Raw genomic sequence first — 26058 nt, 5'->3', positions numbered from 1 at the left:
ACTTTTTGTCTTATCCCACTAATGCTAGTTTGTAATGAGTTTGTAGCGATTTTTTTTTATTATCATGTTAAGATTCAAATAAATCAAGTATGTTTTTTGACATGAAATAGTGACATACACCGAAATTTATGTCACAAACGAACACCACACCATTACAATTTCTCTGAGCCAAGGTGAACATCCTCTTCAATTATTCCCTGTTTTGAAACCGGCCTTGTGGTTAGGTCTCTTGAATCTGACAGCAATATACATACAATATCTGGAACAAGCAGAGGTACTATCTAGACTAATCCTCATAAATCTTGTATTAATTTTGTGCTCCAGAATTCATACAGTGTCCTATCATATTTGAAATAATGTTGCAAGCGTTGGGCTTTTTTGTGGGCATCACGTAAGCGTATTATTAAGTCTGCCTCTTGTCATTAATCTCAACATGCTTACACCATACTTTCACAAGACCGGACAAAATTGATAAAAATAGAGAAAGAGGAAAATTTTTTGTGACTTATCAAACCAGGTGAAAGCAATATTGTTTAAGCGATGGGGGAATTAAAAAATAGGGGATTAAATCCATGGAATTTGCAGATATGGTGTAGTTTGGATGCTTGGTAGACGAATGCTTGGTGGGAGAAGCTGTAATGTTTTATTTTTTTATCTACGAACACACAGTTTTGTGACCCTGAGTTACTAGTCTATAAGCTTGATTCTCGGATTTCTGCTGAGTATCACTGCTTCTCACAATAACGGTAATTCTTGGTGGTGTGAAGGCAACTGAGTCAACATTTTGACCAATTTACGTAGATTAAACAAGTATATAATTGGAGACTAAGCTGATGGAAATAGTAAGCTCTTGCTAGGTATGAGAGACAAACAGATTAGTAATTAGTAAGCTTCTTAGAATATATCAAACTGAGTGATATGTGAAAAAATGTAAAGGCAATCACTTTAACAAAAGAGTCTCGACAATCTTGAATTAATAAAAAGCATGCTGATGATATGATATTAAAAAAGTAATAGGTATTATTATATTTAAGAAAGGGAGAATATAAAGCCTGGTTGAAAATTTAAGGGAAGAAAAAACCATAATTATATTTCAATGAAAGAAAACACTTTTGTCGGTGCGGTAAGGCGGAAAAGAAGTTACAGATTCATCATTACTGGGAACACCAGGAAATATCATATAATATATTTTAATGGAAATTATTATCAATTATTTAATTAGTAATAATAGAAGTGCAGAGAAATGATGCTCTAGTAGTGGCTAACCAATGATAGCTGAAAAATGAGAGATGGGGAGTGGACCATTTGTGAGTATTGAGTTCCTGTGAGGGAAATAGAGTGTGTAACTGTTGAAAAAATTAAAGACCAAAAAAGTGGAAGTCAATGGAAAAGAATGAAATAACTTCACCTGCCCGGGTGTAAAATGTTACATAAAATAAATAATGAGTACTTATCGTATACAGCCAAAACTTCCATGCCAGCAGTCAGGAAGGGTTAATGCTATGTAGGGCATGGGCCACTTATCGTACCAGTAATATATCAAATACAGAAATAAATATAAAACTTATGACTTTTATTTCTAAATAAATACTAAATATGTTCTTGAAAATAAAGTAATACATTCACAGCCAAGGTGATGATAAAAAAAAAAAAACTTTATATGGATTTTACAACAGTAAGGCGTGTGTGAAGTCAGTATTGCTACAGTCATAACAATCAATAAATAAAAGAAACCAATTGATATAGAAAGACCGAAGATTATGCTGAAACAATTTAAGAATTGATCCAGTTGATAAATGTAAAAACCTCTTCTTACCCTGCTTTTCACAATGTGTACGGATTTGCTGCATGTTTCTTTTGGGTTTTGGACCCCACAGATTTATTTGTGACTTATATTTATTTGTATTAAAATATTTAATAATATTACAGAATAATTTCATCCAATTCAGCAAGATAATAATAAAGTCCAGCAGTTGATTGGGTAATTTACAAGATTTTTAGTGGCACTCTAACTGCTCTTTTAAGAAAAAAGCAGATAACCAGTGAAGTTTTTTTCTTAAAAAGGACAGCTTAAGGCTGCCACTACAAACATTTTAATTACCAATCAAACTGCTGGCTTTATTTTTCTGGCTTAATGATGAAATTATTCTGTAATATTATTAAATATTTTAATACAAATAAATATAACGCAAAATGAATCTGCGGGCAAAACCCATAAGAAACATGCAGGCAAATCCACACATTGTGAAAAGCAGGGTAAGAAGAGGTTTTTACATTTATCAACTGGATCAATTCTTAAATTGTTTCAGCATAATCTTCGGTCTTTCTATATCAATTGGTTTCTTTTATTTATTGATTGTTATGACTGTACAAGTACTGATTCACACCCCTGACTGGTTTGGAAAATCCATAAGAAAGTTGTTGTTTTTTTTTATTCAGCACCTGCTGTAATGTAATACATGGGCAGAACATGAATTTATGGAGAAAGAAAAAGCAGTAAGTTATTATTCTTATGGATTTTACTGTACGATAAGTGGTCCCATCCCTACAGCACATATAACCTTCCTACTGCTGCAGTGGAAGTGGCTGCCTTTACATAAATACTCAGGTATTATTGTATGTAACATTTTAACACCGCAGAAGGAGTCCTTCCTTTTTCCTTGGACTTCCAGACTGTTGTGGCTTGTAAGTTGTGGCAAACATGGACACACGCTATTTCCCATCACAGACTCACAGACTCACAAGCCACTCCCTCAGCGCTCAGCTTTTTTCAGGTATCATGTTAGCCCTGCTAGCAGCATGGTTTCTCTGCCGTCTATTAGACTATTAATAGGATAAATAATTGCCATGAAATTATATAGAGACGTTCGTGGTCCTCAGAGGATGAATCTTACTGGCTTTTCCCTACCGCCACCACAAAGTGTTTGTTTTTCATTGAAATATAATGATGGTTTTTGCTTCCCTAAGATTTGCAACACTGTAGATTCTCCCTTTGAAAGTTATGATACCTCTGCACGTTTTTTAAAGAGAGAATCAGCAGGGTTGTTAGTTATTCAAATGTCTGAACTGCTTTTGGAAGGATTGCCTTGACATTTGGCAGATACACCTCAGGATGAATTCTAATAACTCATGACATTTATGTCTCAATACCTGCAAGACTGACATTTCCTTCAGCTGTAGTTAAGTGTTAAGTACTAATTGGCAAATGTTACCATCCTCACACACCAAAGTAAGACGGTTTAAGCAAACGTTTACAGCAGGATGCCAGAGAGTTAAAGTACAGGTCAGGGTTTAAAATTAAACTGTTTCACGCTAACATCGTACCACAGCAGCCACACTAACGAGGCCATTATCTCCAAATGCCAGATAATCGGCCCGATTAATCCGTCCATCGCTAAACATTCTACCTGTTAAACATCAAAATGTTTGCATTGTCATTGTCGGCGTGTTAGCATGAGGATGTGAGCATTTAGCTATAAAGTGCTGCTGTGGCTGCCCCAGGAAACAGAAGCCCAACCACACTAATTGTTTATGAAGGAGAGTGTCTGACACATTACAGATTGCTTTATTATAGTTTGTCTTTGTTTATTATTTATTTTCAGATTGATTTCGCCGCGAGTCATAGATAAAGCAGTGGAAGAGAGCTTTTGAAGGGGCGTGGAAAATCTCTGTCATGTCTTGTCATTAGAAGTCTTTTTTTTTCTTGAGACATTAAAAGAAAAATCAAAGATCCATCTTCTTAATATTTCAGCAGTTGCAGTAGCTACCTCTTGGAGCCTTGCTGCCTGGGGCCTTATTAAAAATACAAGCTGTGTTATCTTTCTGTCGGCCCTCAAATCCCTCAATTCGTCTCACTCTCTGTCAAAAGCTCAGTCAGAAGCCTCATAGGCGGGCGGAAGAAAACACCAAACACCCTCACTCTCAACTTTGTTGCAGGATATGCTGGAAACGTCAGCCTTCACTCCTTCACACGCCGTTCCTGCTGCCTTTCACCATCTTCCCCACATGAGAGGGGGGAAGATGGTGAAAGGCAGGAGTTGAGTTGATTGTGGTCAAGTAAAAACCTGTTATATTTGGATGTCAATTCTGTCCGTGCTTCCTGTTCCTTCATAGAGGAATTTCAGGACTGTCTCAGAAAGCACAGCCAGTGTGCAGAGAGACTGTTCAAACATTTATACAAGAGCTCGCCCTCGAATGTCTAAGAACTTGGAAGCAGCGTCCCACTTCTTTCTCTTTTCTGTCCCCGAGCTCAGCACCTGCTGCTGTTATTCTTTTTCACTTCTGATGAACATGTTTTGCCCAGACCTGCTTGGTATTAATCGCAACGTGATGCATCTCTGAGTGCCTGCAAACATTACATTCTTTACTCTTTGCCTTGGCATGAGCTACGAACTTCATCTTGATTTATGTTAAAGCCTGTGTTAAAAGCATCTCGTCAGTTTTTTTCTTTTACCTCTAAATCAAATTAACAGAATGCCAGACTAAAGCAGTCTGCGTTATTCATAGGCCCGACCAGTAATTTGCTGACTAAGTCATTGCTTGCTCAGTGCTCAGTGCTCAGTGCTCACCATGTGGAGCAAAAGGTTTTCTATCTGGGTCATCCGCGAGGTGGCTGTTCTTCTAGCTTCTCTTTTACCCTGAGAAACTACAGACCACTTGATTTTAAAGCAGGATTTTGACCTCCTGAAAAGGGTCTGGATTGTATTGGATTTTCAGGATGAGTACTAAAATACTTGCACTTTAATATAAAGATTAGTTATATGTGAGGAAGTAACACCACCATCAAAATAATTGTTACTTGGCTGCTGCAGCCGTATATTTTTTTTATAGCTCGCTCTGACACCTGTGCTGCCGACAAGTGAAAATGGCTACAACGGCAGCCCTTTAGGTGTTTAACAGCAAACCGCCTCCCTCGCAGCTCAGTGGTAGGTAATGATGGCATTATCATTGATCCCCACAAACTAAGTCCAGAGCGATCAATGCTTTCCTGTGTTTTTCCCATGCAGACGGCAGTCCGATTAAGCCGAATGTAGCGGGGAGAAGACATTCTGCAGATTACAAAGCTACAACTGAAGAGATTGAGATTTAGTTTCTATCCGTGTGTGTGTTGGTCTGTTTCCCCCAGAAGCAGCCACAGGCAGAGCTTTAAAGCAGCATGTTTTTGGCTCCAGATTAGGCTTAGCAACAGCGATTGCCAACATCTGTCTGCCATTACCCCTGTGACACTGGCAGTCATGCAGCAATTAATCAGACTGTTGTGATAGTTGCCTCTCGGTCACTCTGCACCTCAGGCACATCACTAAGCAGCAGGATGAGGGTCAGCGTTCAAAAGTTCACATGTCCTGGGGGTTTTTACTGTACATGTCCCTTCCTAACTACACCGAAAGCCACTGGCCTGTAGTTACTTTGTAGGACCAGAGCCTGTTGTCTAACGTTAACCTGGATTCTTTCTGTTTCCTCATTTGACTGTAGCTGCACCTTTTGTGTGCTAATAATACGCTGTACGTTCACTTCCGCATCTAATACTTACAGATGCTGGCTATTTATTTTATTTTATTTACGTAAACTGGCATTTGGAAAATTCAGATCAGCCACTGGTGAGTAGCTTTGTAATGTTGTGATATTGTAAATGCAGAAGTATCCAGGTGGCTTCATGCTTAGTGCTACCTATTGCATGGTGATACTGCTGGCGGGTGTAGACACTGCTCTTGTGTCTGCTTTTCAAATGTATTTTTTTTTTTTGGCGCTTTTAAGCACCAGAAGCCAAATGCCACCTGGTTCCATTATATTGAAGAAGAGGGAAAATATGTATTTGTTGATTGAACTGTCCCTTTAAGGTGCATTCAGACATGCAGCTACAAGGAAACAAGTAGCAGTACAATGTCTGTCATTTTAAGCAAAATGAAATCACATGCCTGTCATAGGATTGGCTACTACTTTTCCTCATTCCCGTCCTTGACAGGCGCACACACACAAACACACACACGCCAGCTGTATGGCAAGAAGCTGTTTTTCAGGAGAGTCGGGGGAGCAGTAATCTCCAAACATCAGAAACGGCAGTCACATGATGGCAGCAGGGAGAAGTGATGGCTTGACTCAAACTGAATGAAAGATGGCTTTTTCCAATGTTTGTTTTTAAGATGGTATCTGTCCATGTTGTGATCTAACCATGCAGTAATGAAAGCATTACAACCACATAGGTTTGAAATCACCACTAGCCCAGGGAATAATATCCTTATCAAGAGGAGCTGTTATGTCGGGAAAAGGTAAACACCACCTCTGCATTCCTGTTCGCCTCTGGTGTCTGTGACTGTGTCACTCTGAACTGCACTGCTTAATTAAGCTCACTCTGTGTTGTGGGTTCAGTAATGTATTTGATAAGGACTGTTTGGCACTTGGCCTATCAGTTCACATCCTCGGGACTTGTGCTATGGTGTGATATAGCTTGAGCTCAGAAAGCAGACTGTCTGCTGCTCATGGAAATAAACGGATCTGTGCTGAAATTTAGATTATGCTCATGATGTAAGAATCTTTCAGAGACGTTTTCGCCTGTTTAAGTGGAGCTACTTGAAGTGCTGTGGGTTTTAGCCTAGAGCTATCTTTTCAGAACATCTGTACGCTTAAAATGCAACCCCCCCGAGGTCTTGGATTTTTCTTGCATTCTTTTTATTTTCTAACCAGTTCTTAACATAGGATGAAAGTGAGCTGAAGAGGAAGAGGAGTTTGAGGTTATTCTTGCAATGATCTTAAGATAAAACAAAAGGCACTATATACAGAAAGCTCACCTCCAGTGGCCTCAAAAACATCTTGAAAACTTTGAAATAAAAGTGGCAAGAGTACAGTAGACTGCATCAAAAAAGTGCAGCCGCTTCCTTTTTGTAAAAGCATGAGCCCTTTTTCTCTTCGGAGCGGGTGAAGATAATTCCACATCACTTTCTGAGATGGACCTTTATCAGGGATGCTTAGTAATTTGAGTCTGTGATGAGGTCGGGATGCAGGAGGAGGCCTTTAATGAGATTTGCTGGAGGTGTTAGCTCGCCTACTGTGGGGAGTTTACTAGTGATGGCTCTCCCCTGTTTTGTGCTCTTTCTGTGTGACTTGGAGAGAGAGGAAATTGAAAGAAACAGATACCCCCTGGTTTCCTGCAGCACACTGATGATTTTTTTCCTGAACTAGGCAATCATGCACAGAATGCAGTGAAAAACAGGATGAGCTGCAGAGCCTTGCTTTATAAAGAAACGTTTAAAGTGGCTCATTATGGAAAGCCAGGCTACAAATGTGTTACTGTGGATCCTCGGGCCCTGCAAGCCTTTCACCTCTTGTGTCTGTAGTGACAAAGAACACAGCCTAAAAGTGACCAGCATGTAGGCCATATCTAATGAGTTTGCTTTACTAAATGCAGCTTGGTTTTTATTAAAAGATATTTTAATTTCATTGAAACATAATTTGTCAGCCATAAATTCTGAGAGGCGCAAAAGATTATATATAAAACCTTTTTTTGTGTGCTCCGCCTCAAACAGTCCATTAAATGCAGCTCTTTCTTTCTTACTAAACTTTGATCTTGCTGCAGGCCATTATTTAATCATTATCACTCATTGTATTTCTCTGTTATTCTCTCTCTCAGGTTCCTGTTTTGAGAAGATCTCAGAAGCCCCATTCCAGAGGAATTTGATTAGCGGCCAGAAAATGAGCACATCCCAGATAGAAGAAACTAGCCCACTGTGCTATCTCACTGACCTGTGAGCAGCCATGCCCTCTCTGCATCACACATCGAGGGGAACCCCTCTACAGAGGCTGGATTGTTTTCTGACATAGATTTGTAAGCATAGCTGGGCAATAGAAATGGCATTGGTTTGTGTGGGCTATAACACATCAGAGTACATATTAGAATACAGGTGAGGCTGATCCTCGAGGCGATATCCAGAGGACTCTTAAGAGGAGCGGAACAGCCTCAGATGACCTTTTCAGAAGGACGGAGCTACAGCCCAGCTTTGATGATTTAGTATCCATCCCACTGCCTTGCTGACAAGGTCGTACCATGGCTGCTGCTGATCCCCATAGCAACAGTTCCTTGATGGGGCAAGGAGCAGACTGAGAGTCAACAATGCAACGTAACGGTGGTGGGGTGGGTGCCGGTGGCCAGCCATGGGTGTTGCGCCGTGTGCGTCTCACCTGGCTCAGTTTCATGCTCTTCTTCATCCTGGTGTTCTTCCCACTCATTGCCCACTACTACCTCACTACTATAGATGAAGCTGGGGGTCCTGATAAGCGCATCTTTGGGCCGCGGCCTGGTGGTGAACTGTGCGAGGCCAAACACGTGCAGGATCTGTGCCGAATCCGCGAGTCGGTCAGCGAGGAGCTGCTGCAACTGGAGGCCAAGAGGCAGGAGCTCAACGGCGAGATCGCCCGTCTCGACCTGCGCATCGAGGCATGCAAGCGCAGCATTGACAGCGCCAAGCAGGACCTGCTGCAGCTGAAGAATGTTATCAGCCAGACAGAGCATTCCTATAAAGAACTAATGGCCCAGAACCAGCCCAAGCTATCATTGCCGGTCAGGCTGCTGCCAGACAAGGAGGACCCGGGACTGCCGCCGCCCAAGTCTGCGCGCTCCTGCCGCCTGCGCTCCTGCTTCGACTATGCCCGCTGCCCTCTTACGTCTGGGTTTCCTGTTTATGTCTATGACACAGGCTCCTATCAATGGGCGGACTATCTTGACCCCCTGGTGAAGCAGGCTTTTGCAGCGTCAGTTAAGAGCAACATTTATGTAACTGACAACCCCAGCATCGCCTGTCTGTATTTGGTGCTGGTAGGTGAGCTACAGGAGTCCTCCTCCCCACTGCCATCTCCTTCAGAGCTGGAGAAGCAACTTAAAGCTCTTCCCTACTGGAGATCTGATGGACACAATCATGTACTGGTGCATCTCTCTAGAAAGTCCATGACACAGAACTTCCTGTATAATGTGAGCACAGGGCGGGCAGCAGTCGCTCAGTCCACCTTCTTGGAGCAGCAGTACCGCGAGGGCTTTGACTTGGTTGTCTCCCCGCTGGTTCATGCCCTCTCAGAACCAAACTTTCTGGAAGTGCCCCCTCAAGTTCCTGTAAAGAGGAAATACCTCTTCACCTTCCAGGGGGAGAGGGTGGAGTCACTGAGGAGCAGCTTACAGGAGGCGCCCCCTCAGTCTTTTGAGGAGGAAATGGAAGGAGACCCACCAGCTGATTACGACGATCGCATTATCGGTACTTTAAAGGCGGTGCAGGACAGCCACTTGGATCAGGTGCTGGTAGAGTTCACCTGCAAGAGCCCGCGGCCAAGTTTGCCGACTGAGTGGGCTCTTTGTGGAGAGCGAGAGGACAGGCTGGAGGTGCTCAAAGCTTCAACGTTTGCCCTGGTGATTGCTCCTGGGGATGGACAGGTGGTGGCCTCAGCAGGCTGTGGGATGAGGCTCTTTGAAGCCCTCGAGGTTGGGACCATCCCAGTCGTGTTGGGGGACCACTCCAGACTACCATATCATCAGTTCATTCGATGGAGTGAAGCCGCCATTATAGTCCCCAAGCCTCGTGTCACAGAGCTACACTTCCTGCTGCGCAGCCTATCAGACAATGACATGCTAGCTATGAGGCGGCAGGGCCGCTTTCTGTGGGAGACCTACTTCTCCACCTCGGAGAATGTTCTTAACACCCTCCTAGCCAGCATCAGAACCAGCATCCAGGTTCCTGCTGCACCCATCAAAGAAGAGCCCGCCCACGAGATTCCTCACAAAGCAGGGAAACTGGCAGGTACTGACGCCAACCTGGCTGACAACGGCGACCTGGATTTGGGTCCTGTCGAGACAGAGCCCCCCTACGCCTCTCCACGCTTTCTCCGCAATTTCACATACACAGCTGCAGACACCTATAGGGCATGGAACCGGGCCCCAGGTCCTTTCCATCTGTTTCCTCACACTCCTCTGGACCCTGTGTTGCCCTCTGAAGCCAAATTCCTCGGCTCAGGTACTGGTTTCAGGCCTATTGGTGGTGGTACTGGGGGCTCGGGGAAGGAGTTTCAGGCAGCCTTAGGAGGGAACGTGCCAAGGGAACAATTCACCGTGGTCATGCTGACATACGAGAGGGAGGAGGTGCTGATGAACTCTCTGGAGAGGTTGAATGGACTGCCGTACCTCAACAAGGTCGTGGTGGTGTGGAACTCGCCCAAGCCTCCTTCAGATGACCTACTATGGCCAGACATCGGCCTGCCGATTGTGGTGAGTGCTCCTTCATAAGAATCCTCTAATCCAACAAATATACACATGTTCACCTAAATGGTATTGCTTTCTTTAGTAAAGTATCCTGTCTCTTTGAAATGCAAAAAAGTAACCTGTAACCTGCAACATTTCCCATGTGTCAGAGGTGGTGCAAAGTTTGCTTAAGTTGCTTAACATTGAGCTGTTTTGGATCAGTGCCTCTTTGAAACTCTGCAGGAGTCCATACAAATTACCAGAAGCTTTACTAAAAGGATAAGAAGAAGTCTGACGGCCATGAATAATAAAATTTCTGCTTTTGAATTAATCCTGAAAAATAAAATATTCGTGTGTTTCATATTCACGCCATTAGTTTGTGACAGAGACTTTTTGGACATGTGGTAAGCTGTGAGAGAGGAACTAATGAATTGGACTTGTAGTCAGTGCTAGAAGAGTCTTACCTGGTACTAATATTGAACAAGCTTATATGTTTACTGTTTGAATATGGCACATGAATGTGATCGTATGGCAACATAAAAAGCACATTAAACCATGTGTGCGATAGGCAGTATTTATATCATAGCAAAGGATCAAATTAATGAGCATGTAAAAAAGGGTTGCTTGCACAGAGAATTTCCCTCACTTTACGGAGTGTTTTTAACATCTTTCTGCTCATTATTTTGGTTTTCCGCCTCATGACTTTACATTTTGACTCTCTCTCACTGCTCTCACGAGGGTCGTCCTCAACCACAGAAGGTCGCTGTATTCAGCAGAAAAAAAAACTGGTGGTCAACCTTTTATTAACCTATTGAGTTTTTCAATAGCTGATGCCGATATTTATAGAGCAGGGTGCTCTATGGCCGATATATTTATAATGCTGATATAAAAACAAAGGAAAGTAATATATATTTCCATTATTCCATGCACATTACAATCTAATATGCATGGTTATCTTAGCGAGTAACATGTTGTTTTAGATGGAATTGTTATCAGTTAATGAAAAAGAAAAACGTGTAGACTATTGAGTGTGGCATTTAAGAAAAAGCATGGTACACTATGTCAGAAGACACTTAACTACAATATTCTATACTTTATACCATATATTTATTGCTAGCCAATAAAGGTTTTCACCACCTTCCCAGAACTCACAAGGGGGAGTGCTAACCAACTCAAACACTGACAAGGCTGCCCACAGATCTGTTTGCAGACTGTATTTATTAGCCTTGTGAGCATAGACATCGACTGATGCCAATCATCCAGAAATGCCAGGTACGGTGGACTGATTAATCCAAAAACTCTCTGTACGCTACCTGACCTTGCACCAAACCAGTAGTTGGCGATTAGCTGGTTAACATAGTGGAGCACTTTAAGACAGATATTTCCCTCAGGAGTTGGTGGGGAACACAACAGAGCTAATTGGACTTGTATTTGCAAAATAAAAGAAACAAAGTGAAATAAATGCTAATGTTGCTTTGCATTTCCTGTAAATCTGTTTGCTAACAAGTTCACCACATCAGCTTAAAAAGTGGTAGATGATATGCCAGTGTTGAGTTTGTTTTTTGCTGCCCCCAAGTGGCCAAAAAAATCAGTTAGTGCAGGTTTATATAGGTCAGGTAGAAGTATAAAATGTTGTGTAGCTTTACTCAAAATGTACTCAACTATACTAAATCGCGTTGCTGTGAGTAGTTGCATGTGAAGTGCCTGACAGAAAGGTTCATGCTAAGCAGGATCTTGCCTTACGCCCGCAGGTTGTCCGAACAGAAAAGAACAGCCTGAACAACCGCTTCCTTCCCTGGGACGCAGTGGAGACCGAGGCCATACTGTCGATTGACGATGACGCTCATCTCCGCCACGATGAGATCATGTTCGGGTTCAGGTCAGTGATGGTGGCAGAATGCAAGAGGTCATATAGACAAAATCTGGTTGTTAGTCATTACTTTTGGTATCTTACAGTGTCTGTAAAAAGACATCGTCATGTTTTATTGTCTTACAACACTGAATCAAAGTGGATTTAATGTGGATTATTTTTGCAGTGATTAATACACTTTAATGTCAAAGTGAAATCAGGTCTCTACTACAAATATAAAATACTTGTTTTCCTACTAATACTCACCTTTTTAATGGCACTCTCTTGGCTTGACAACTTATAATTCTTTGGAAAGTTTAATAATAAGAAGTTGCAACCTCAGATATAATTGCTTTTGCTGTCTGTGAAAATGCAGTAAAATAGAAGGAAAAGCTTTGTCTCCAACGAGATGTAAAAATGCAGAAGCGTCACATTCCTGAAAACACTGAATTAGACAGAGAAAGTGAACCAACCACTACAGACTGGACCGGAGAAAATTAAAGGGAAACATGCTGTCAGTGCCTTGTATTTATGATTCATTTGCTAATACTGTACTCAGATAAGCTGAACGTGAAGGCCATGTTTAAACCAATTAAATGATCAAATACGCTGTTATGTTATTTTTGTGCACCACCCCTCCCTCTCTGAGACTTGTCTACAACTGTAGCAGCTTGTTCAGGCAGGCCACAACTGGCTGTGTGTGTGTATGTGCGTGTGTGTGTATCGGGTCATTTGCCATGAATTTTCTCAAACTCCCCCAGAATTACCCAGGAATGTTTCCTCACCTCCACTCTCGCCAAAGAGGAAACACTACGCAGCAGCTGACTGTGATAGACGTAGCAGTGGTCTCACATGAGCTCACTCAAGACATTCGATGGCTCTTTGAGATTTGTTGCATCGACTGTGTCTGTAGAAAGAATTCCAAGTTTCTAATCAGATACTTTTTGTGTGGTCCAAGACTTTCTAGCAGTGACTGGGCAGCAGTATGCGTAAATATGAGCCAAGAGTGACATTTTAGTTTTAAACATCTTTAGAAAACTGTCATACACTCATACAAAATGGTTACTTAATTACTCCCAAGAGGCAAATGGTTGTCACAAATTGAAACAGATGGATGCAAACGGATGGCATATGCACACACAGACACTTGGAAACCTAACTGATGACCATAAAAAAAAAGTCCCATAACCACAAAACATTTATTAATTCTGCCCAGTCAGTCTTATATAATTGATTGAAAATGAGGAATTCTGCTGACTTCGTTTGGTGGCGTCTCACAGAGTTTGGCGCGAGGCCAGAGATCGCATCGTGGGTTTCCCTGGGAGGTATCACGCGTGGGACGTCAACCACCAGTCCTGGCTCTACAACTCCAACTACTCCTGTGAGCTCTCCATGGTCCTGACAGGAGCTGCTTTCTTCCACAAGGTCAGATCTTGTACTCCCTATCATCTCCCACCCCCTCCCTAAAAAATTCAGCTAAAATACATCTATTTACCATCTCATTAGCCATGTCATTCATGTGTTCCCCCGTGTGCTCGTGTTTTTTGTAGTACTATGCCTATCTATACTCCTACGTGATGCCCCAGGCCATCAGGGACATGGTGGATGAGTACATAAACTGCGAGGACATCGCCATGAACTTCCTGGTCTCTCATATCACCCGCAAACCACCCATCAAGGTCAGTGACAGAGCACGCAGTCCGGCTGTGCTCAGCATACACAAACTTCTGTATCTCCCTCAGGCCCCAGTGTATTTATATTTTTGCCCACTTAGCCTTGTCATTACTCAAACTGACATGTCCAATATTCCCCCACAAATGATAAATCAAAAACACAAGATCGAATTGGTGTGTTATGTCTGATTTTTTTATTTATTTTTTCCTCTGGATTTTTATTGGAAGAACATTTATTACCAGAGTGCATATTTATGGCTAGACAAATAATTATAGCAATCAGGCCAGGGAAGCTGTTGGAACAGAAATGCCATTGCAGCCCTCAGTTTAAGTTCTTTTTGATTTAGTGGGGTGTTAATATTCAGGGTGTTTCAGAGGGGAATTAAGGACGGCTTTGATGGAGTGCATTTCATGATGGCAATTCACTGCGAGGAGTAAGTCTTGTGAATAATGAATTTGGGGCAAGTTTGAGTGTGGAGTCCTAAATGGTGAGAAACTATTTCTCTTTTTAGTAAAAAAAAAAAATAAATAAATTAAAAAAAAAAATACTTTTTATGCATCACTGATGCTGAATTAACAACATTCAGACTTTGGGGATGTTTTTCCTTTTATTAATTGACTATTCGCTAAGCCCCATCCCCTGCTGCGCTGCACATATGCAGTTCACAGGTACACGATAAAAGTTTTACACATTTACCACTTACTTTTTAAAGCAATGAGTCTGATTTTAGACTGGCAGACTAATTCTCATTTCTAATCAATAACGGATGATTTTGAGGGCTGAATGATAACTGACATCAGCTCTACCCGGTGAGCTAATTAAGCGAAGGTTGGCTGCCTGAGTTGAGTTGAAACAGCTGACTTTGAACATGAACTGAAGCTGATTTTTTTTTTTTTTTTTTTTTTTTTAAAAAAGGGTTTTATTTATTCAGTATTTAATTCCTAAAACACACTTGGATCGCATGCACAAATAACAAATATCACATAGTCTCTCTCTTTCTCTCTCTGTGTGTGTGTGTGTGTGTGTTAGGTAACGTCTCGTTGGACTTTCCGCTGCCCCGGCTGCCCTCAGGCCCTTTCACACGATGACTCGCATTTCCATGAGCGCCACAAGTGCATCAACTTCTTCGTCAAGGTGTACGGCTACATGCCGCTGCTGTACACGCAGTTCCGCGTGGACTCCGTGCTTTTTAAGACTCGTTTACCCCACGACAAGACCAAGTGCTTCAAGTTCATCTAGCATCGGGCTGAGCGGCCCAGCAAAGAGCCAAAAGCGGAGAGGATTGAAGGACTGGAAGTATTTAAAAGAACAGCAGCTCTCAGTGGGTAAAGATGGATGGATGGACTGCCAGATAAAAGCACAGAAGGAACGTTTTGGGTTAGGATTTTTCCCGGGGGGGATAGACAAGTTAACCTTAAGAGCTGTTGGCTTGTGGTCTAATCCACAACTCTACTGAAAATTTGAAGAGTGGAAGCTGAAAGGGACCACTGCCAACAAAACGAGCCTTTTCAGTGGTTGTCACTACTCCTTTTTCATGTTCTTCAATCATGCTCATCAACCACTACAGATGTCATTTGCACCTCTTGACGGCCTGCTGAGGAAAGAGAGGCGGTTGTACACAGTGTACAGAAACTCTCCCACGATAAACCCTACCTGACAACGGAGCTACCGGTTACTGAATCACTGACAGATGTCGGGCTGCGTCTCCCAGCAGCCTGTTGACAGTTTCAGCCGGGAGAGCAAACGTGGCATCGGCACACGGCTGTCACTGCGCTTTTTTTGTGTGTGTTTTCCATTTTACACTTACAAACTGTACTTCTTGTACATGTACGTGAGAGAAGCACTGATGGTCAGAAGTATTTTATTGAACAGTCTTTCTTTTTTAAATAACGTTTAAATGTGTAAATCTCTATGTTGAACGAACATTTTCCAGAAGCTCTGCCTGTGGGAGATCAAACACGGACTTGTTCGTCTGAGAATGAGACAGGACCTCGACTGAAGAGTTAAAACAGGTTGGCTCAATCACGTTTAATAGTGTTACGTGTTCAAGAAGGAATTCACTTCAACGGTCACCATAATGCCTCGAATTTGTCATGAAAACCAGCCACCATTTTGTCATTTTGTTATGCTTACAAGATCCGGACTCTTTGAAAAGTGTGAAATGGCCTGTTTTTTATGCTATAGGGTGTTTACTAATGTTTGTAAAATTGGTCCGAGGTTAAAGTAGTCCGGTTTAAATGTAATAATATTAACCAATCAACGGTTACAATGTCCCTTACTGAAGTGCAACAAAGTCAAGAACCACATCTGCCAAAATCAACAAAAATAGGTTTGAATGTCAAATTCAGGTTGTAATTATAAAGAAAGTCTTCAGTGACGTTAATTGTACTATTAGGATTACGGTAAATTTATTGTAATTTTAGCTTTAAAGGGAATAGTTTGACAGTTTGGGGAAGAAATGTTGTTTTTGCTTTCTGGAGGATCTGTCCATTAAATATGAAGCTGAAGCCGCTTAGCTAAGCTTAGCTTAGCATAAAGACTGCTTACAAGTGAAAGCAACTAGCTTGGCTCTGTAAAGGTAATCTACGAAGCTAGGCTCACTGATCAACACATGATATATAAAACAACAGTTTCCCTGTTTCCAGTTTTTGTGCTAAGCTAACTGGCTGCAGGCTGTAATGGTCAGCCTCATATTCAACAAATACAAGATGTTTTCCACCATAGAGCAAATAATCATATTCCCTGACTTTTGAACTATTCCCTTTAATATATTGCCAGTTCTGACTTTGCAATAGAATTATTGAAGTACTAGATATGTTCTGCCATGTTCATGTCACCTTCCTGTATAGAAACTTTCCCAGGTAAGAGAAAAACGTCACTTTACAGTGTCGCCATATTGGTTTCACTTTGTTGTTTTTTTTTTTTACCATTGCTTGATGAATGTTTTCTTTGCCAAATAGGTACGACGTCTGCTGCTTTACAGTATAAGTTTCAGGGTGCACAGTGTGAATGATTGCTAAAGGGATGCAGTCTGGTACGCCCATATCCAAACTGCATGGTACTTTACCAGGAGTCAATCCATTGGAAGCCCTTCCCATCATGTATTATAAACCCAAAGTCCTTTATTTGACCTTGTCAGACTTAATTCCTTTAATCTGAACAAAAGATTAACCTAAAATGATCCCTTTGAAAAATGGATTGAGATAAGTTTAGGACTTTTTCCCCCAAAGTAGTTTCTGTGAGGATGCTTTTATGAAACAAACACTCTCATAAGTCCATGGTTCCTGTATATTTATTGAATATATTATTAAAAAAGATTTTTTTTAAACTGATAATGACACATTCAATAAAATGACAAGACATTGTACTTTATTATTCCTAATCGCAAAGAGATCCCAACTTGATTGAGCCTTCTGCTTATTTCATTGCCAAGGAAAACTAGCTTGTGCCACTGAACGCTTAAGGGGGGAGTTAACTGACCTGAGAGCAGCACTCAGGCAGGCAAATGTGTTTTATAGATGGCGAGATGACCTGGTTCTCAGAAAGGTTGAGTTGTAGTAGAATGTCATAAACTGAGCCTCTGCAGCAATCACTGGACGCGGAGTAAAGTTTCTTTTGAAGCCAAATCCCGACCTGCTCCAGGTGGCTGGTACTACTCTCTGCCCCCTCCAGTGCAATATAAAAATATTTGATTGGGCATGTTTAGCTAAAAGGGATAAAGGAAGAGCCAGATTCCTAATTACTCTGGTGTAAAACAGCAACATAGCTAAAACAAATCCAAATTGACTCTTCTGCTGCAGCAGACTTGAAAAACCCAGGCCTGGCTCCTAACCCGCCTCGTCACATCTGAACACTTCTATTGGCGCTCCAAGGGCCTCGTAATTACCTGGCTGACTGTCAACCTGTCCTCGGGGCATAGTGTTAGATGGGGTCGGCTGGTATTTTGGAACCTCCCATACCTCCAGTCCCTGGCTCCCCCCCTCCCCCCTCTATGGTCCGTGGCACAGCTGGTTTTCCATGGCCTAGAGCAGGATACATTTTGTTGGAAGGCCGCAGTCGCTCTGCTAGGTGTAAGTTGTTGTGAAACTCTGTGCTCCTGGGGCAGACCCGCAACTGTGGGCGAGGCTCCAGCCACTTGCAACGCTGCTTGAGCTGTACCAGACTGATGACAGCATCAAACAAACCATTGAAGGCCAGATAAATGGAAATAAAAACTCTCAACATTGTTAAAACATTTTGTGACTTATGGCCTCATTCTTTTTTTTCCCACCTTTACAGAACACGTTCCTGCACTTTGACGATATGATGATGCCTTAAAATAACAATGAATCAGAACTTTAAGGAAATTGTTCGACCTTTTGAGAAATAGGCTTATTTGCTTTCTTAGCAAATTAGCTAATTTAATACCACTCATGTCTGTCAGGTAAAAATGCAGCAGCGGCTAACTAGATAGCTTAGCATTAAGACTTAAAATAAGGGGAAATGGCTGGTCTGATTCCATCCAAAGGAAGCACCTCTAAAGCACCTCTAAAGCTCACTAATCAACATGTTATACATCTCGTGTGTTTCATTTATCCAAAGCAATTTGCGGTTTTACAGGGGCTTATGGGCCGGACTGTTTCCTGGACATGACAGGTTGCTAGGCAACCAGCCGAGATTTCAGGAAGTTACTGGTCCCATCTGGTCCCAACCAATAACTAGTCCATAACCCCCTTATAACAATAAATTATTTCATTTGAACAACAACTAAAATGTAAAACAACAAATGAGACGCAGTGTGTTAATGAGTGAGCTTTAACAGTGTTTGTTAGGCAGACTGTCTTCATGCCAAGCTGCTGCTGTCAGTAGCTTCATACACACAGATATGAAAGTTGCATTGAGGGGAAGCAAACAAGTGTATTTCCCAATGTGTCGAACTATTCCTTCAATAGTTATAATGCTGGTTTATACACAAATTGTACTTATACCAAAATGCAAGCCAAAAAAGAAAATCCTCTAGTGGCTGTTATTCCCCCTTTCTGCATCCAAAAGCCAATTGTTTATCTGTCAGGAATGTTGAACATCTGGTTTTCATTCATTTTATAATGAATACATTTTGACTTTAGTAGAACTTTGGCCGTGCTGGAGAACTGAAGAGACGAGGTGTGGTTTAAGCACCCCAAACCCAGAGGAGGGGTTCAGCTCTGACATCAGTGAGACAAGAAAAAAAAATATGCATCCCACACCCCTCAGCTTCAGCCAGCAGAGAGAGCGAGGAAGAGAGGGTGTCACTTTTTTTTTTTTTTATTGAAACACGGGTGTGGCTGTGTAGTTTTTTGGGGGGATTTTCTGACTCAGTTTTTCTCCTCAGATGAGGGTTAAATATTGGCTTTGTTCCAGATGAGGACCGTACAGGTAGAACCAGATTTCTCACAGCTCTGGACAATGTTTTCATTTATTTTAGCCTTTATTTAATAATACATCTTCTATCCCCTTGTAATGAGAAAATATGATTTACCTTTTTTTCTGTAATTTCGTTTTTTTGCCGCTCCAACTCACTTTACAGTGAACACAGCCGAGGTTGTCAGCCGCACTGCCTCACAGAAACAACCAGGTTTATTGGACTGCGCAGGCTTTTGCATATTCCTCCTCAGCGGGAAGCACCGTGTTTCTACATGAATGAACATGGCTGAGTTGTCAGAAGGCTGAATGGTGAAAGAGGCTCAATCTGTATTACACAGGAAGGGGAAGCTGCTCTTTGATACCAGTGGCATGCAGAGCTGTGTCCAATTCTGTAAGAGACTCAGCGAGCGCGAGACAGAATTTCATTCCTCTCGTTTAAAGTGGTGTCAGATGCATAGTGTACTGAGTTATGCAAGACCACAATGAAAAAAAAAAAAAAGATATGTCTTTGTATAACACATAGCCCAGAGAGACACCCATAAAACTGGTAAACCATTTGACTGATAATCCCAAAAAGATAAAAGCGGAAACGAATGAATGAATCTTTTGCATAATGTCATGTGCATGTAAACAAACTGTACAAAGCATAGCTTGTAGGCATAGTTGCAGCATGTTGTAGGCTCTTTGTAACAGTCTTTTCATTGCCTTTCTCTTTTGTCAATGGCTATGACTGATAGAGAAATGTCTGGTATGCTGGTGGCAGCTGAAGTCCAGAGAAGCCCAGAAGAAACAGGGAGGAGTCTGCTTAGTCGTGGACCGAGCTCTTTGGTCCAAGATTCAAAGACAGAAAAAAAATGCAAGTGTCTTAACATTGTCCTGTAAACAGTTAGTGTACATGCAAATCTTGCTGTAGGCAGGATTACTGGAAAACAAACCGTATCCTTCTGCTCTTGGTTAGTTCGGTGATTATAATGTCATTAATTTTCAGTCTGCCGTTGCCAGACTAAAGAGGCTGCAGCTGGAGCTTACGCTTCCATCAATAAAGTATGTCTGCCTCAGAGAAAAGTGGCAGATTAAAGGGTATCATGCAGTCTCTGGCAGTGAAGACTGGGAACCCATGCCTGTCCTCACACCTGTACGCAGCACACACACACACACACAACAACAACACACCACCACACACCACGACGACAACACACACACAACACACAACAACAACATCAACAATCCACTTTGACTGTCCAGGGAATGCTGTTTTTAAGTAAGTTCAGTATTCATAAATCTTCCTCCTATGTGTCAGTAAGTGTGTGCCAGTGGCAGACCTGCTGTCCCTCCGCCTCTTTCATCTCTGTCCAGTGGGCCTGCTGCTCCTCGCTGGAGCTGTTGAGGCCCAGGGAGACCCAGCCCAGCCTCTCCCTGGNNCCTGGGCCTCATGCTGCTCCGGCGGCAGAACACCGTCAGCACCAGCGACACCTCGGACAGCTGGAAGAGCGCCACCTGGAACACGAACGTCTCCTTGTAGGTGGGGTTGGGCTGGCCGCGGCATACGGCCGTCTTGCACTTGGACATCTCTTTCCCTTTGGAGTCCAGCATGGTCAGCTTCACGTAGGTGTCTGAAAGGAGGTGTGGCAGAGCGGTGAGAGAATGCCATCAAGTGGTGGCACGTCAGTACTGCAACAACCATTACAAACTGCAGCAGAGGCTTGTCTTCTTGGGCTCAATCATTTAACTTTAAAAGCAGAGTTAATGTATGGAAGTAAACCAGAATTAGAATGTGTGTTTTTAAAGGCTCAGTTTACAAAAAAAGTATATGGGAAAAAAAATGTTTTCTTCAATTACCTCTATTGGTATTTAGCCATAATATTTGTGGTGATTACAGCATTAAAAAAAACTTTTGAAAGGGTCTTAAAACTATTCCCAAAGAGATAAAAATAAATATCTGCCTATTGGCTCCAATAAAGCTCTCAAATTAACATTTGTTTAATCAATACAAAAACATTACCTCCCATAAAAATGTGTCAAACGCTGTGTGAACTTTAGAGGTGGTGGTCAAGATCTTTTTCTTTTTCATTGGACAGCCAGGCTAGCTGTTTCCTGTTTACAGTCTTTATGCTAAGCTAAGAGTCTCCAGGCTCCAGCTTCATGAATATTGTACAGAGATCAAAGTGGCATCGATGTTCTCATCTGCCTCCCAGCAAGAAGTCAAATACGCATATTTTCCAAAATGACTACCCCAAAGCTGTTCCTTTAAAGAGTTAAAGGATAAAATGTTTTTTTTTTTTGGTGCTGAGAGCATCATAAACAGGACAAATAAAATCAGAACATTCCCACAATCCCACAAGAGGTGGAGAGAAAATATGTTATGAAATTTCAATCAACCAGACCTAGTGAGTAAAAACAAATATTTGGAGGATTATGTGCTAGAAGTGTTTTCTTGTTTATTTACACACTGCTAGAACTTCGTCCAGGGACCCAAATATGTGGAGTTTTGGGTTTGGACCTTAAACTATACCATACAAATTGGAGCTCCCACGATTAGTCGATTAATCAGTCAGTTGTCAAGTATTCAATTCATCAAATGTGAGTGTTTTCAGGTTTCTTTAGTCCTCTATGACAGTGAACTGAATATCTGATCATCATCTTGGGCCTTTGGGGAACAGTGATCAACGCTTTTCACCATTTTCTGACATTTAATGGACCAAACAACTAACCGATTAATCGACAGTGAAAATAATCGTGAATAAAACACTGAATACCAAAAGATTACTTGTAAGTTCTTTGCTGCTGACTTACCTCTCATGATATAAAGCTGCCCCCCAACAAAGTGCTTTATACAACAGAACAGACCATCTGTGGCACACACCACGGCACACAAGGTTGGAAAGAAGAAAGAGAGGAAGCAGTCAGAGTGAGCACTTTAAAGATTGTGATACACACCAAAACGTCAGCCCTTCATGGGAACTCGGCAATGGCTTCAGCATTATGGCTTTAATCACTTAGGTTATTAAAAAGCCGGTGCTGTTGCCAGGAGACATTTAAATGTAATGGCGCACCATTTGTTTTCGTAACATGCTGCTGGGACTCTTGCCCATCTGTTATTGCCAAAACAATTGCCGAGAGTATCAGCACACTTTAGGGAAGGCCCATTACAAGGGCGAATTTCATTGGAAGGAAGATTTACGCTGTCATTCAGCACCTCATTCCAAGCTGGCACGAAAAACCCAAATAATTAAAACAGTTCAACATGGAAGCTTTTGTACGTACTGACGGGTTTATCGGACGCTGTGGTTTTGAAGTGGCTTCCCTGGATGACCTCAGCAGATAACTGTCCCGTGGCAGAGTTGTAAATGAGACCCAGGAGGATCTCTGGCAAGGATGAGTCTTCAGTGGAGCGGTAGGACAGAGCTCCCGCGCTGCGAGACACACTCACCAGAGAGCCGCAACCCTGGTGAGATGAAACACACGGGCAGTTATTTAAAGAAGAGAGGGAGATTTTTAGAGTTTGTACCAACTACAAAGCTAGAAAGAAGAAGGCATTCCAAGATCGTTTGGCCTTCACCTCAGACAATCAGGCCACCAAATTTCACAAAGAACTCTTTAGCCACGTTAGCACCATGGCTCCAGTACAAAACTTTAGTTCAGACAGAAATATCTCTACTACTATTAGTTGAGATGGATTGTCATGAGATTATGTACAGATGTTCTTGGTCCCCACAGGATGAACCCTACTGATTTTGGTGATCCTCTGACTTTTCCTCTAGCGTCATCATGAGGTTGACATTCGTGGCATTGAGTAAAACATCTTTAAAATATGAATTGCCATGAAATGTGCTACATACATGTTCCCCTCAAGATGAATTATAATAACTTTGGTAGTCCTCTGATTTTACATCAAGTGCCATCATTAGGTCAAAGTTTTAATTTGTTCAATACTTTGGTCTACTTCCAAATATTACTTTTTAAGCAAAAATGACCAACATTTGCTTGTTCCACTTACTTAAATGTAAGGAATCTTCTGCACTTTCTGGTCTTACATTAGGGTAAATTGAATATTATTGGGGTTTGAACTGTTGGTTGAACCAAACAAGACATATGTAGATGTCACCTTGGGTATTTTTCACTTTTTTATAGTTTTATAGGCCAAAAAATGAGTTGGTCAATTAAGAAAATAAGAAGAGGATTAATCAGTAATCTTAAAATAGTCCTTATATGAAGCTCCAGACCTATCTGCTGTTGAATAAAACAGCTCTAGAGTTCATATTGTTTATCGTCCCACTGCCTCAGGTGAAACTATGCACAGTGCAAGACAGAAATTCACAAAGTGTTCTCACGGTAAGTTCAGAGCCCGGCTCCAGGGTGACAGGTAGAGCGATCTTGCCCTGCAGGTTGAGCTTAGTCAGGTAGAACACCTTCTCTCCCAGGACCTTCTCCTTTTTCATCCGCCTGATGCTGTACAGGCGGAAGCGAACGGCGTAGTCCCCCAGGGCCTCCTGTTCCACCCTGGAAAACTTGAAAGTTTCCGTGAAGACAGGACACGGGCCCTTCTGCACGCCGGTCTTGGCCCGTTGCTTCTTGGTGGGCAGCAGGACCAGGTGGACCTGCCACGCGATGTTTCCCGTCTGTTTAAGAGCAGGAATGTCTGTCGCCGCGGTTACCGTGACAGCCAGATACTGCTCGCTGGAGTCGTACTCGAAGGCGACGTCCAGGGTGCCGTATTTGCCGAGTGCCTCTGGCTCGTAGGCCGTAGGGAGCTGAGGACCAGAGCCGTCCTGAAGGGAAGAAAAGGGAGAATCGTCAGAGGAATAGTGGATGGAAAGAGATAGAGAGTGTTAAAGAGGAAGGAATCTGAAGTGTTGTAACTTATTAGCCTTCATCAACTTCCTGCTGTTGCTGCATAGTATTAAATAATTGATGTTTTATGTCCCAGCAGACTTGGGTCAAAGACGAGGTGATATGCAAGTCATATAAAACAATACCATTTATTTTTTCTATTAGCTTTCTGGCACTGATTGTATGTCTAAAGCGTTTACTGATTTTCTCAACAAACAAATAGAACAGAAAAAAAAATCAGTTTAGAATCGTTTTCACCCAGATTTATTCCCCCACACATTCATAAATTGTGTGTTGCTGCAAGACTACTTCGGTTACGACTTTTTATGACATAGACAGGTCTGAAAAGTGAAAAATGGGGGGGAAATGCAAATGGACTTCTGGAAACCCCTGAAGTTAACTGACAAAACAATAAATTATTAAGCTGTGTTTTGCGGCAAACGTTATTTTTAGAGTCCAATTAGAATCAGATTTTCAACAGTTTTTTAATGTTCCAAATAATCCCCAATAAATTATCTGATTTATTTTTTTAAAATAAACAGATATAATGATCCTTATGAGGCATATTTTGTAGGACCAGTGGAAACTGCAACAATGCAGCTAAATTTGTTTTTCTCCTAAACAACTACAATCAGCCCTCTGTGTGTGTGTGTGTGTGTGTGTGTGTAAATCCAGATGGTTTTCCCCTTGGTGGCCCATATTTTATGGGCTGCAGCTATAAGCGGAGGGAAAGAAAACAAAAGAGTATCTCTGAATCTGAATCAGTGTGTGGCTGTGTCAGGATGACCTGGGAGGAATGTCCCAGAACAATAGATGATATATTCATTACACAAACAGGGAAGTCGTCATGAGCCCCAGACGTGACCAAAAATGTATATCTCATATCAAATTTCATGATACTGTTAATCTCATGATACTGTCTGATCAGGTAGACCACTGTCAGAAGGAAAAGTATTAGATTATGAGACCGTTTAGTTCAGTTGATCTTGACTCTATTCTGTATTAATACAAATAAACCTTATGTGAAGTGAAGCTGCCTGATTCTATTTGTCGTTTATGAGTCCTCCTTTAAGTTTAAGTCAGTATTTTTATGGATTCAGGTAAAAAATAAGCAATCCTTATGTTTAGATGACCTGTTACTGACACTGTTATGGAAGTAACATTATTACAGTGAACAAGTTATCTAGTTACAGTAGTAAATGCCTAATTAACTGGTAATAATGATGACTTTTTGTACTATAGTTATGGGGAATTACAGGGCAGGTATAAAATATAATATATATATTTTTACACAATAAAAACAATTGTTATGGGCTGCTGGAGGACACAGAAGAGGGAACATACAGTAGCTTTGATCTCACCTCTGGTCCCAGCACAGCGGTGCTGTCACTGGGTATGTCCTCCTCACAGCCTTTGTTGAGGTAGCTCTCAGTGTCCTGGTCCACACTGGCCTCACTGGAGCACCGGGGGCTGTCGCAGCGCTGTGGGGACGACCCCCTTTTGACCCCTCGCTCCGAGCGGGAACGAGAGGACACGAGCGCCGCCGAGCCCTCGTCCTGGTACGGAGGAGGCTTGTGCTCATTGAGGGAGGAATCTTTCTTTATTGTCTGGATGCTGTTGGCTACAGGAGGGATACAGGAGGAGTAATGTGATATGAAAGGTGTGCTACTGGAGACTGCAGGGATACTTATTATGTATGCAACATACAGTTTACCACAGAGTCGAGTTGACCTCTTAAACCGTGCCGATCCACAGGTGAGTCCATTTGAAAGTTTTTTTTTCAAAAAGTATGTTTCAAGAGGTTTCAAGATGCCATTTCATGTAAAGATTCAGCCACAAAAAACTTGGCATCTTGGCAAGTTCTCAATTTAATACTGATGCCTTTATATGACCTACATAATCAAACAAGACTATCAGCAATAAGATTTCTATATAGTTATTCTTAATGCGTGCCACTGGGTTGGACTAGATCGGATTCCCCTTTAAATCAATTAAACAGGTGGGGGAAACACTACCGCTTTTGTCCACAGGGGCCGCCAGCATCAACAAAAAATGATGCTTTAATCAAACAAGATCTACATGTGTTAATCAGTGGACTTCAGAGGTGCTT

The 26058-nt window shown here is 42.0% G+C and overlaps 2 protein-coding genes across 2 annotated transcripts in view; one reads left to right on the top strand and one right to left on the bottom strand.

The window, feature by feature from the left end:
• extl3 (exostosin-like glycosyltransferase 3) overlaps window positions 1-17970 on the top strand; it is a 32675-nt gene extending 14705 nt beyond the window's left edge. The window contains exons 2-6 of the mRNA XM_035678496.1: window positions 7625-10240; window positions 11965-12092; window positions 13343-13487; window positions 13613-13741; window positions 14766-17970. Coding sequence (XP_035534389.1) covers window positions 8105-10240; window positions 11965-12092; window positions 13343-13487; window positions 13613-13741; window positions 14766-14975 — 2748 coding nt within the window. The 5' untranslated portion in view covers window positions 7625-8104 and the 3' untranslated portion in view covers window positions 14976-17970. The remainder of the gene's footprint in view (window positions 1-7624; window positions 10241-11964; window positions 12093-13342; window positions 13488-13612; window positions 13742-14765) is intronic.
• A 2390-nt stretch (window positions 17971-20360) lies between these two features.
• LOC118340978 (synaptotagmin-14-like) overlaps window positions 20361-26058 on the bottom strand; it is a 17566-nt gene continuing 11868 nt past the window's right edge. Inside the window, 6 exon segments of the mRNA XM_035679145.1 lie at window positions 20361-20542; window positions 20544-20731; window positions 21912-21968; window positions 22383-22563; window positions 23450-23887; window positions 25310-25569. Coding sequence (XP_035535038.1) covers window positions 20408-20542; window positions 20544-20731; window positions 21912-21968; window positions 22383-22563; window positions 23450-23887; window positions 25310-25569 — 1259 coding nt within the window. The 3' untranslated portion in view covers window positions 20361-20407.

The sequence above is a fragment of the Morone saxatilis genome, unplaced genomic scaffold (assembly GCF_004916995.1).
Source record: "Morone saxatilis isolate NCDOM2014 unplaced genomic scaffold, NCSU_SB_2.0 Contig7, whole genome shotgun sequence".
Taxonomy (NCBI): Eukaryota; Metazoa; Chordata; class Actinopteri; family Moronidae; genus Morone; species Morone saxatilis.
Note: the sequence above shows the minus strand (reverse complement) of the source record. Positions and strands in the feature narration are given on the sequence as shown.